Source organism: Furipterus horrens, unplaced genomic scaffold (genome assembly GCF_987537825.1).
Source record: "Furipterus horrens unplaced genomic scaffold, mFurHor1.1.pri manual_scaffold_6, whole genome shotgun sequence".
Taxonomy (NCBI): Eukaryota; Metazoa; Chordata; class Mammalia; order Chiroptera; family Furipteridae; genus Furipterus; species Furipterus horrens.
In genome coordinates, this window is record NW_028327176.1 from 52376908 (window position 1) to 52389909 (window position 13002).

General features: G+C 55.0%; 1 protein-coding gene across 1 annotated transcript in view; it reads left to right on the forward strand.

Annotated features, from left to right (window-relative positions):
• DYSF (dysferlin) overlaps positions 1 to 13002 on the forward strand; it is a 206061-nt gene that overhangs the window by 96375 nt on the left and 96684 nt on the right. The window contains 8 exon segments of the mRNA XM_090281506.1: positions 3696 to 3888; positions 5133 to 5288; positions 8486 to 8617; positions 8704 to 8870; positions 9670 to 9784; positions 10080 to 10185; positions 10454 to 10596; positions 12539 to 12712. Coding sequence (XP_090137632.1) covers positions 3696 to 3888; positions 5133 to 5288; positions 8486 to 8617; positions 8704 to 8870; positions 9670 to 9784; positions 10080 to 10185; positions 10454 to 10596; positions 12539 to 12712 — 1186 coding nt within the window.

The window sequence follows — 13002 nt, forward strand, 5'->3', positions numbered from 1 at the left end:
GGCTGGTGGTGTTGGCAAGGGAAGACTGGACAGGGCATCACCGCAGGAGGGACACTGGGAGGGCATGGGCCGCGTGGACTGTTCAGGAGGCATCAAGATGACAGCAGCCTCAGCATGAGCACGTTCTGTGCCAGGTGCTCTAAGAATTTTTAAAAAGGTTTTATTTATTTTTATTTTTAGAGAGAGGGGAAGGGAAGGAGAAAGAGGGAGAGAGACACAATGTGTGGTTGCCTCTCTTGTGTCCCAAACTGGGGACCTGGCCCATAACCCAGGCCTGTACCCTGACTGGGAATCAAACTGGTTACCCTTTGGTTTGCAGGCTGGCGCTCAATCCACTGAGCCACACCAGCCTGGACTGTTCTAAGAATTTTACACACATGAACTAATCATAAAAATCTTATGAGGTAGGAAGTAGAATGATCCACATTTTACAGATGAGGAAATTGAGACACTAAGAGGTTAATTAACTTGCCCAGATTCACACCCCTAGTAACTGGCTGAGTCCCTTCGTGTTGCCCTGGTCTGTGATGGACAGAACTTGATGGTGCGGCCCAGAGAAGGTCAAGAATGATCCCCTGGCTCTGGCCAAGGCAGTGAGTGGAGAGCAGGGCCGTCCCCAGAGAGGTTAACAAGAGAAGAGCAGCGCTGGGGGAAGATGAGGAGTTTGGGACTGGCCATGTGGAGTGGGAGGTTCCGGGGGATGTCCGTCTCTGGTCAAGGGTTGGAGGACAGAGTGAGGCTAGAGGGGCACACAGGGATACACTCGCCATGTTTGGGGGGGACTCAGACCGACTCGTTGTGCCCCACTGGCCTGGCCTGGCAACTGGGTTGCGGAGGATGGACCTGGGCTCTGCTCATGACTCACACATTGTGTGGACAGAGGCAGGTCTGAGGTGCCTGGACCATCTGAGACAAGTGGGACCCACGTCCTGGGTGGCCCTCACTGCCCTCTCAGGATTCTTGGAGGATTTGGCTAAAAATGCTTCTGCTAAAGCCTGGCTGCCTTGACTCACTCTCCTCAGAGAGAGGGGGGCCTGGGGCCTTCTAGGGGGCACCGCTCCCAGGTCAGGAGCTTTGGAGGAGGCTCTCATGGTCTGAGGGACACACAATGACTCAGGCACTGCCTGAGGCCACCAACAGCCCTGGGGCCACAGCAAGAGGGCCTCCTCCACCTCTGGCTCTGTGCTGAGCATTATCACAGCTGGGAACCAGGGAAGCAGGGAAGCAGGGAAGCAGGGAAGTCAGGTGCCAGGTTCCTGAGCCAGCTTGCCATGGCTGACGAGCGGCTGCTCAGCCATTCCTCAGCCAGCCCCTGCCCATGCCTCCAACATTAGTGTCCTTCCTTCCATCAGACCCTCTCCCTGGTGGCCAGTAACACCTACTCTGCTTTTCTAGCCCAGCCCTGTTCTCTCATCTCTAGACCCGACCGCCCACGACACACCTGGATGTCCTGCTAGCATGTTCAGTTCATTCTCTGCAATCTTCCTAAAGCAGTGCCATGCCACCTCCACTTCAGCCCTGCCGTACGCTCCAGTTAGGATGAGTCTCAGCTCTTATCCTGGTGGCCAGGTCTCTCTGTCCCCACTCCCTGCCCCATGGACCCCAGTAGACCCACCCTCTAGCCTCTTCAGAGCCAAGTGCAAAGGTTTCCTCCTGCCTCTGAGGCTTCGTCTTGTGCACATTCTGCTCCTCCTGCTAGAATGCTCTTCCTGCTCTTTTTGGCCTGCCTAGCCCCTGCTGGCCCTGGCAGGTGCAGCTAGGGGCCACTTCCTCCAGGAAACACTCCTGACTCTGAGGCTTCTCAGTGGGGGCTCCCCGAAGGCACCAGCAGAGCCAGGAGCAGCAGAGCTGTGGCTCATGAGTGAATTGAATTATCCTGCAGCCAGTTTACCTTTCAGGCTGGACACTGCTCCCTCTCAGGCACCTGTCTCTGATAAAGACACCCACTCACAGCAGGGTCAGGGACCACGATGCGAGCATCTGGGCTCTGTTGTCGGACTGTGCTGGGTCTGCCTACCATTTTCAAGTCAGCCCGGGTTGACAGGGCCGTCGTTCCTGTTGGGGGTTGGGGGGACAGTGTCATCCAGTCTCTTCTTCAGGGTCTCCCTTTCTTTCCATAACCCCCAGTCTTAGGCTTTTCTGGGTCAGGAAAGGTCCAAGATGTCTTGTTAGTGGCAACCATGGTCCTGGCTGTTTCTTGGGGAGTCTTGGCTGGGCTGGTGGCCTCCGTGAAAATCTCCCTTTGGTGGTCTGTATGGCAGTCCCTCCCAGCTCCCGACCCAGGCTGGGAGCATAAATCACTCTGGTTGGCTCAGCTCTCCACATCCCACTCCAGACCCGCCTGCCCCCACCCTGAGGCCCATTCAGGCCTCCTTCCCAGGCAGGCTCCAGCCAGGACTCTGGCCCAGGCCCCCCTTTACCCACCAAGCATGCCCCTCCGCCACGTTCGAGTGGGCTGGGGATGGAGGCTGTCTCTCTCCTGGCCTGGGGCAGCCCCATCCGCAGCACCCTCGGGGCAGTAAATATTATATTACTACAGGGTGTGCAGTACGTGACCTGAGACAGGTCCCGGGGCTTAAGTTTCCTGAGATGGAGTTTGCGTATTGCTCCCCCCACCCTAAAAATTCAATTAAAAAAAATAACAGGAAAAATGTAGTGCGTCCAGGGCCTGCCAGAATGGTGTATCTGGCGGCGGCGGTGCCGCTGTGCTCTGGCGGTAATTGGTTCTGCATAGCTCGGGGAAATTGGCAGAAAAATAAATCAGCCGGGAGCCGGAGTCAGACGCTGCAGGGAGGAGAGTATGAGGTGGGGGGGCTACACTTGGTGGGAGCAGAACTGGCGGAGCGGGTTTGACTGATGTCCTGTTTGGGAGTCAAGGGCTCAGCGGAGGTGGGGCAGCCCCCCATACCTTCAAGCAGGGATAATCCAGAGGGGTCCTATTGGGAGGGAGGGCACAGACCTGCCCCATCCCACCCCATTCTACAGGACCCTTGTAGGTGTACTGACTGACCTTGGAGGCTTGGTATGGTGAGGAGGAGCCATGTGAAGGACTATTCTGGAACCCAGTGGGATGGGAGTGGGGGTTGGGGGTCAGAGTTCATTACCTCCAAACAGGATGGAGTTTAAACCCAACCCCCCAACTTGGGGCCTGGGGTTGTGTTTCTGGGACTGTCTGTCCACCCCCCACTTTTCTCCAAAGGCTTCCCAAACAGAGGGTTCTGGGAGGGGTGTTGTGGGGCCGCCCTGAGTCGACACATCTGTATTGCTGGCTGCTGGCCTCCCCACAGCGTCTGCAGTGGCTTGTCAGGGGTCCATAAATTTCCTTCTTGAAGAAAGTGTGCGTACAACAGAATGGATTCGTTTCAGCGAAGGGCAACTTAACACTCGGGCCTCCACTCTAGGAGGATGCAGGGAGCAGGAAGGGACCTGCCTCAGGACTTCAGAGCAGAGGCATTGGTCCGTGTGGTTGGGCAAGGTTTCCTGGAGGAGGTGAGGGTGGAGCAGGTCACATGGAGATGACTGTGCATGTCGGTCAGGCTGGAGAAGGTGCCCAGGGTCAGCAGATGTCCAGCAGGCCGGCTGAGGGTGTGAGGCCTGTTGCAGGGGCCTGTGCACATACGTGTGCATGTGTGTGCTTGGACTTGGGTATGCATTGGGCTCCTGCTCTTCAGGCACATCCTGCCTCTCCCTCACAGCCAGCCCCTGGGCAATGTTCAAGAGACGCCCTCTGCCACCCACCTGGACCAGTACCTGTACAAGCTGCGTACTCGTCACCTGAGTCAGATCACCGAGGCGGCCTTGGATCTGAAGCTCGGCCACTGTGACCTCCCTGCCACCTTGGAGCAGGCCGAGGACTGGCTCCTGCGTCTCCGTGCCCTGGCAGATGAGGTAGCTAACTCTATGAGGCACCTTCCTTCCTGCCTGGAACATCAGAACAGGGAGGGACATGGGAACTATCTGGACCATGATTCAGCCCTGGCTCCATGGCTGGGTAACTTTCGGCCAGTGACTTAACCTCTCTGAGCCTCATTGTCCCCATACATAGAAGCAGGAGAGAGGATGCATTGGGAAACTGGATGTTGTGGGGCCCAGCACAGAGCCTGATGTGTAGTAGATGCTACATAAATGTGTCCAAATGTGCATCATAAATGCTGCCAAAGTATGTCAGAGACAGAGCTGGGACCAGAACCCAGGGTGCCTGGCTCTAGGTCCAGTGCGGGGGCCTGCTTTTCCAGGAACCAACTCCTTCCCCTGCCAATCCAGTTCCTAACCTCTTAGAGCCTGCATTTCCTCACCTGTCCAAAGGCCTGCTCAGCAAGGGGTCTGTGAAACAAAGCCTGTGAAGTGCTGAGCAAGTGCTCTGGAGCTTGAGCCCTGGTCAGAGACCCAGCCTCATCCCGCTCCTGTGCACTTCGCTCTCCAACCTTGGAAGCAGATGGACCACATCCAACCGGCCATGTCTCCCGAGTGGGAGCTGGGAGCAGTCCTCACTCACAGCCAGAGGCTCCGAGGGGCTCGGGGGCCTTGCACTTTAGTTTTGAGCTAGTCCCCACTTTTCAGAGCCCACTGTCCCCAGGCCTAGAAAAAGTCAGATCCCAGGGTCCCTGCTGTCAGAGAGAACAGGGGCGAGTGTCCTCTGGGAAGGGCACACCTGTGATTTGTTGCTGCTTTTCAGGGTGAGGCAGGGGGCGGTCATCATAAGTATAATGTCATCTTCTGGGTCTGGTAAAATCCTTCCATGCCTGTGCCCAGAGCATCTATCTCCCCAGCTTGTGGGGGTCGGGTGGGGGGAGTGTTGGGTGAGGAATCAATGAACTTAAGCTCTGGGCTCCAGGCAGGAGTGTCTTTTCCCAGAAAATGTGATCTCAGTTCAGTGATTTTGGCAGGCTCCTCATGGAGCCCAGGGCAGCCTCACACCCTGTCCTAGGGGCTTATGGCTGCTGAAGACAGAGGTGCCTCACTAAACCTGGGAGGTCAAGTGGGTAGCTGAGGGTGGGCAGCTGAGGGATAGAAGCTGGGAGGAAAGACCTATGTGGCCCCTGAGCCAGGGCAGTCAGCTCGTGGTGCGCTGTGGGGGGTGGGCCAGGCATGGCACTGCCCCTGACCCCTGCCGGCTGCCCCCTTCTCTGCAGCCCCAGAACAGCCTGCCCGACATCATGATCTGGATGCTGCAAGGAGACAAGCGCGTGGCGTACCACCGGGTGCCTGCCCATGAGGTCCTCTTTTCCCGGCGGGGGGCCAGCTACTGTGGCAAGAACTGTGGGAAGCTGCAGACCATCTTTCTGAAAGTGGGTTCTCTTTCCTCAAGTCATGATCATATTTTCTCAGCCCAAGGCCTGTCCCCCTCCCCTTCAGTTTCCCCTCTGGTCCTCTGTCTGCCTCAGAGTCCTTGGACTCCGTTCTTGGAAGGGCTGAGGGCTTTAGGTAAAACTACTTCCCTGCTCTTCTTTCTCACAAGGCTCCCCAGACCCTGCATGCCTGGTCTAGAAAGTGTGCTTGCCCTCCCAGGCTGGCCCCTGGTAGGGGTCCTCAGCCCTCGGCCCCCAACCTCAGCCGCTAAGAGTCCTAGCACAGCCCTGCCCCCACACCCTGCCTGAGAGCCTTCCACTCCAGCCGGAGCCTCACTCGGGGTCAGTTCCTCCCTGAGGGAAGGCTGGTGTCTGGGAGCTGGGGGCAACTAACCTGCCCCCCAGTCTCACCCTGCCCCCACCTCTCCTTCTGTTTCCCCTCCTCTAAACACCTGTCCTTGCTCTGTCTTCTCTGGGGGGACTGAGTAGCCTTGGGGTAGGGCAACAGGGAGATGAGTGGGTACCTGGGGACCCTGTGGCCTCTCTCTAGGTTTAATATGGGGACATAGAGCCAAGGATGCTTTGGTCGGGGTACCGTGGCCTGGAGGTCAGGATACAGTTGGGGGAAATCCCTTCCTGTGCCGTGACTGCCCTGGTCCACAGGAAGGGTCCCTGTTTGGATGGCTGTCATCGAGGCTGTCCTGCTAGAGGAGGAGGGGCCTCGGGAAGCAGGCTTACCACTTACTGTTGACTCCAGCGGTCCTGTTGGCATCATACACTGCCTGGCTTCAACCTTCCCCTTTCCTGTACCTCTCCTCCCACCTACACCAGGACCAACTCCCACCTCGCGTCCTCAAGGAAGGCATTGTTGACCAATTTCAGCCTCAAACCCTGAAGTGGCTGTTGGTCAACCCATTCCTATCAGTCAGCCGTTCTTGTTACTGCCTGGGGTGGGTAGAGAGGGCAGGTTTCATGGTGCAGTGTGAGTGGACTGGCTGCAGGGCTGTCTGGAATCGTGTGTGGCCATAGGCAGATTGCCCAAGCTCTCTAACTGCTGGCTGTCTTCCCACCTGTAAAATGAAGGTCAGCTGCCTACTTCTTAGGTTTTGAGAATTGAATTAGGCTACACAGGTCATGGGGTCTTGCTGGCACTAGGTGATCACTGAATGTTAGTTTCTCTTCCCTCTTTTCCCCTTTTCCTTGGGAGCTCCCTTGCTCCCTGGGGAGAGGAGGCTCTGCTAGCACCATGACTGGAGGTCAGCCCGAAGTCAGGGATGAGCAGATATCTGCACACGAGGCTAGTTTTGCCTAGAAAGAGGGTGGAGGTGTGTCATGCACTGGGCTCTGCCTCCTGCCTGCTCACATGCCACAGAGGGCATGCTCCCCTGGCTACTTTAACCTTCAGTAGCTTGCTTCTCTCTGTCCTAAGCCAGCTCCTTGCCTGGTAGGACAGAAGGGACAGGAAGTCAAAGAGCTGCCACATCTGAGCCAGGTTACCCAGGGAAGGCCGTGTGGCTAGAGTGGAGGTGGGGCCGCCTGGTGGACGTGCTCCAATGGGATGAGCTACAGGCTCTGACCTCTCGGCCCTCTGCAGCTTTGGGGAAATGCAAACTGAAAAGTTTCCTGATTCCAGGCAAAAAAAAAAAAAAAAGGTATAGAATTGTTTCTCGAAGTCTTCCCCACTGAGTTTATGAACCCTGCCAGTAGCTCCTGAGCAAGCTCTACAAAAATGTTGGCAGCAAGCAGAGACCAAGAAAACATTGGTGTTTCTTAACTTAAACCAAAGTTGGAAAAAATGAGCACCAGTAGAGAGGGAGAGGAGCCCCAAACTAGACATTTCTTTATTTGCTGTTGCTATTTTGGGTCCGGCAGGCTGGCCCTGTCTGGGGGAGGGCAGGGGAGAGACTGAGGGCGGAGGGGGAAGGAGGGTCAGGCATTCCTGCCATCTCCCTGGGGCTGCTGGTTTGGAGGGGAAAAGGCTGCTAACCACCCCAGGGGAGAGGACAGCTGAAGAGAACAGTCATGGGGAGGTTTCCAGGGGCAGTGACATGTGGGGTCAGGGGTTCCTCCAGGCTTCACCAAGGATGAACCAAAGGCAGAGAGGCTGCACGAAGGGTGAAACTGTCATTGTCTTGGCATGGACACCCCTTCCTGATCCTCTTACCTGGCCAGAGCTCTCTCTTCAGGTATGCAGGCCTCCTCTCTCAGTGGACACCCCTTACCTTGGCCTCTCCTCTTCTTAGATCATCAAAATGACTTTCTTGTGTCATTCTGCATCCTGTCTCAGAGGGGACACTCCTCCAAGCTCATGCACATGAGGCCTATGTACTTCATATGTTGCTTCCTTTAAGGGACAAGGTTTTTTTCCAAGAGTGAGGAGCTTCTGCTCTTAGGCCATATCTGATCCTTGATTTCAATCAAACAGTGAAGTAGTTGGGGAGAATAAATTCTCAATGTTGGGTAGTTGTGGTTATTTCATTTTGGCAGAGCTTCTGAAAGTTTCAGGCTAAAAAGCATTTGAAGACCAGTGCATAGTGGTTCACATGCTGATAAACACTTGAAAGATAGGGGTGTCAGACGATACGCTAACATCTGAACAAAAATCAAACAAACAAAAACCCAACTGAAAATGAAGGGGCGGCTTTAACCTCTTCACCTTCCAGACCTGGACTGTTGTGTTCCCTTTAGAGGCATGTTCTAGAACAGCATGGTCCAATAGGGTAGCCACATGTGGCTATTTAAATGTAAATTAATAAAAATTAAATAAAACCAAAAATTTAGTCCTTCAGTCACACTAGCTACCTTTGAAGTGGTCAGTTGTCACATGGGGCTGGTGGCTACCCTATTGGACCATGTAGATATAAATTGTTAACATTGTAGCCGAATGTTTCATTGGACGGTGCTTTCTAGAAGAGAACAGACATGAAGATGGGGGTGTGTGTGAAGAGAATGGGGGATTCTGGAGGCTCCAGAGAGCACACAGGTGCAGATGATGCAGTCTTCTGCTGTAATGGGAAGGAGCCTTGGCAGGTGGGGAGAAGGTATCTTAATCATTCCTCTTCCATGAAATTCTAACAAGTCTTTCAACAGGGCACATACCTGAGGGGTGTCAGGCAGGTATGCCCACAGCTGGAGGCTCCCTCAGATTGAGACATGCTGAAGGGGACTGTGGGTTTCTGCCCTTCTTTGGCACCTAGTATCCAATGGAGGGTGTGCCCAGAGCCCGGATGCCAGTGCAGATACGCGTGAAGCTCTGGTTTGGGCTCTCTGTGGATGAGAAGGAGTTCAACCGGTTTGCTGAGGGCAAGCTCTCCGTCTTTGCTGAAACTGTGAGTGCCAGCCAGCCCACCCTGTGCTCCCTCACCCCCCAAGCTGCCACTGGGCCCCACTCACTTCTCTACTGCTTGCTCTGCAGTATGAGAACCAGACCAAGCTGGCCCTGGTTGGGAACTGGGGCACAACGGGCCTTACCTACCCCAAGTTTTCTGACGTCACGGGCAAGATCAAGTTACCCAAGGACAGCTTCCGCCCCTCAGCTGGCTGGACCTGGGCTGGAGATTGGTTCGTGTGTCCAGAGAAGACGTGAGTCATGGGCAAGGAGGGCTTAGGGACCCCTCTGCCCCAGCCCTTTCTTTGAAAGGCCTTGGCCCTGTGCATCCTCCTGCCTACTCCCACCACCCCACCCTGGTCTTAGGGACCTCCACCTGAACTATCCCAGAGCTGGGGGCCGTAATGATCAGAAGGTTCTTTATCATGAAACCAAAGTTGGCCTCCATTAGATGTTGCACCTGAGTTAGCTTCTGTTGGTTGCAGCCTTCTCCTCCAAGACACCACTGAAAGCCACTGCCTCCTTCACATGTTCAGACTTTTCACGCCTGGGGTCCTTGCCTTCTTTCTTGGTGTTTTTCAGAACAAGGTCATTTTTCTCCATCTCGTTGACGTCTCCGTCTCTTTCTCCTATCTTTTCCAGCTTGGTTGATATTCAACAAAAATTTTTTTAAACTTAAAAAAATTGAAGTATAGAAAAAATACAATAAAAAATTGAAGCATAATTTATATTATAGTCAAGTACTCAAATGTTAGTATACAGCTTGAGAACATTTCCCATTTCTACAATTATCTATTGAGTTTCAACTACCCCAGGCTTAGGTGTCTTCTGCTGGCCTTCCCTTTTCTTTATCTTGGGTGGTGTTGTGTCCTTCTGTCTGTGTATGTCCCTAGGTCACCCCTGGTCTCCCTTCTCTGTGTTCCCTTGACTCTGACCCCTCCTCACTCTCTCCCCTCTATCTGTCTTACTGTGGGTTGGGGTGAGGCTAATGCAGGAAGGTTGGCCCAGATGGGGGTGCTGGTCAGCAGAGGCACTGACTGCCCCCGCCCACAGCCTGCTCCATGACACTGATGCGGGCCACCTGAGCTTTGTGGAGGAGGTGTTTGAGAACCAGACCCGGCTCCCTGGAGGCCAGTGGATCTACATGAGTGACAACTATACGGACGTGGTAAGGTGGTCTTCTGGGGGCAGGTGGGTTCTGCTTTCTTGGATTCCTAGTCTATAGCTTGGACTCCTGTATATTTGGGCCCAAAAGAGACCCTGACTCAAAGAAGGGTGGGGACACTGTCTCCCTTTCTCCCACGTCCCCCCTCTCCCCCCGTGCACTCGTTGCCAGAGGGACAGTGTGAGGTCCAGCTCAGTCACACCTGGAACCTGGAGAGTGTATGTTGTCAAGTTGCATCTTTTCAGCCTCCCTGATCATGTCTGTTTGTCCTCACCTTGCCTTGTCCTGTGTTGCCTAGAATGGGGAGAAGGTGCTTCCCAAAGATGACATCGAGTGTCCACTGGGCTGGAAGTGGGAAGATGAAGAGTGGTCCACTGACCTCAATCGGGCTGTGGACGAGCAAGGTGGGTGGCACATGGAGCCTGGCGATCCCACCCTGGTGAGCTTACCAGGTGTGCTGGTGAGGACGGCTGTGTGCCGCTCCTTGGCCTGAGACACTGGCCTTCTCTGGGCTACTTCATCTGGGGGACTTCCTGGGTCAGCCTTCACTTCAAGCTATAAACTAGGAGTCATTGGCTGCTTGTGAGTCTGTGAGCACACCCCAAATGAAGAGATAGCGCCTGCAGAGATGGGGAGTGGCTGGGCCTTGAGTGATGGGTGCCCCTCCCCCAGGCTGGGAGTACAGTATCACCATCCCCCCGGATCGGAAGCCAAGGCACTGGGTACCTGCTGAGAAGATGTACTACACACATCGGCGGCGGCGCTGGGTCCGCCTACGCAGGAGGGACCTCAGCCAGATGGAGGCGCTGAAGAGGGTAAGCCCAGTGGTTGATGGGTGGGGATGAGGTCCTGGTGCTGGAAAGCAGGCTGGGAACAGGTACATACCTGTGTGCACAGACACACACAGGTATCCACAGACATGTACAAGGCACTTGAGATGCTCACAAATCACACCCAGCACACACACTGATCACACTCAGCACATGCACATATCACACCCAGCACAAATACTGATACATACAGATCACAGGTAGCATACACATATCACCCCAGTACACGTACATATCACAGCTAACACAGGCAATATCACACCCAGCACACACACCATACCCAGCACACACACAGACCACAGTTGGCACATGTACAGATGCTCACAGAACACACCTAGATGCACACAGCTATGCAAGAGGGTCACACTGAGAGTTCACACACAGACCTGGAAGGTAGAAAGGCACACCTAGAATATGTCTGTGGCTGGGTGTCCTAGAGGCCGAGTCTGAGACAGGGATTGACTACCCGTGGTTTACTGAGACAGTGCTCTTAGCAGTGCCAGGAGCAGGGATCTGGTCTCAGGCAAAGTCAGCTTCGGCCTGAGCCGTGGCTTGGAGAGGACTCACTCTGGAGCACCATGAAATCAGTCTCACCTGGAGTCAAGGAGGCTGGAGTTTGCACCTCTCAGTCGTCAGTTGTTGGTTGGGGACTGCGGGGCGTGGGCTAGGGCATGTACCCTGGGGCATGTATCCACCCCACGGAGCCTGCTCCCTTCAGCATGGGCACTTCCTGGGAGAAAGGGGCCACTGGAACTGGGGACTTTCCTGGTGGCTTGGGATGGGTGCACTGGGTGAGTGCATTGGCTCACAAAGTGTCCTGGGGTGGGCTTCATCAGCTTTCACCAGAGGTCACGCACACAGCACACACAGACATGCCCACAGCTGTGCACAGGGAGGTGCAGAGTGGGCACATGTGAGTTCACGCAGAGCACGCACCTGCTCTCACAGTCCCGCAGGTACCCATGACTGCACTGCCTCAGACACTGCCTCCCCCCGGCCCTCTTGGCCTGTGTCCTTCCCAGGCACACATTGAATTCTGGCCCAAGAACCAGTTCAGAAGCAGCCTTTGGCAGGACCCATGTCCTTTCTTCTCTTTGGGCACAGAGAATCTAGAGACACATGTCACTAGGTCCAGGGAAAGGCAAGGCTCTGGACAACAAGCTGTTCCTGGTTCTGTGCAAGAGACAGACCTCACTCTTCATGAAGGAGACCCCAGGGGACGGAGGTGAAGCCTTGCCAGGCGGTGTTCCTCACTCCCTCACCACCAGTGTTCCTCCTAGACAGGGACGAAGCTGGCCTCTAGGACTGGCATTGGTCACTGAGTTCATGGCATGTGACCTGAGGCAGTGCCTGAGGACAGTCCCAGGTCACTTGTCCTCAGGAGCTGGAGAGGAAGCGGTTTCCAGGGTCCCCTCAGGAAGAGCTGGAGGTTCCTCCATAGCTCACCTAGGCCCCGCCTCAGGGGAAAAATAGCTGGGGCTGGGAAATGAGATCTTCATTTTGCCTCTGAATTGCAGACCCACTTCCATTTTTATAAGTTAACATGTGAAGAAGAAAAAGGAAATGACAAGAAAATCTTGGATTCATGAAATCCACCCACAATCCAAACAAACAAACAAACAAACAAACCTGAAGTCTAGTCATCACCACTTCAGTCTACCTTCCCTTTCAGGTTCCTCAGTTCTCCCCCAGCCTAGGGAGTATCTTCCCTCCTGATATCCTGACCCAGACCTCTCTTCACTGCAGAAGCTGCTCAGAGCCCCCACCCCACCCCCTCCAGGCAGCCCTCCAGGTTTTCCCATCTGAAGGGTGCTGGTGTGGGGTGGGTGGGGAATTGTGGGCAGGAAGGGCCCAGCTGGAGCTGAGTCCAGGACTTCCTGCAAACTCGCCAGTGGCCTCTGAGCCTGCGCCTGTTCTCCCCTCACAGCACAGGCAGGCAGAGGCAGAGGGTGAGGGCTGGGAGTATGCCTCGCTTTTTGGCTGGAAGTTTCACCTGGAGTACCGCAAGACGGATGCCTTCCGCCGCCGCCGCTGGCGCCGCCGAATGGAGCCACTGGAGAAGACGGGGCCTGCAGCTGTGTTTGCCCTTGAAGGGGCCCTGGTATGTCCTTGTGCTCACTGGGCCTGGGTGGAGTTGGGTGCAGCTTGGTTCCCCAGGGCTGTTCAGGGCTGATGCAGAGGAGACAGTGGTCCTCAGATAGAACTTTGGATGGAACATTGACCAGGTATTATGGCTTCAGTTTCTCCAGGGTTGCACGCGGAGACAGTGAACACTAGCCTCAGTGTCCTCCTGCAATAGAACAGCTCCTTTCTTGGCATAGTTAAGATGGGAACAGGGAAGGGGCCTGGCACTCTGATGGCCTGACTTGTGATCAGAGCCAGTTCTTGTTG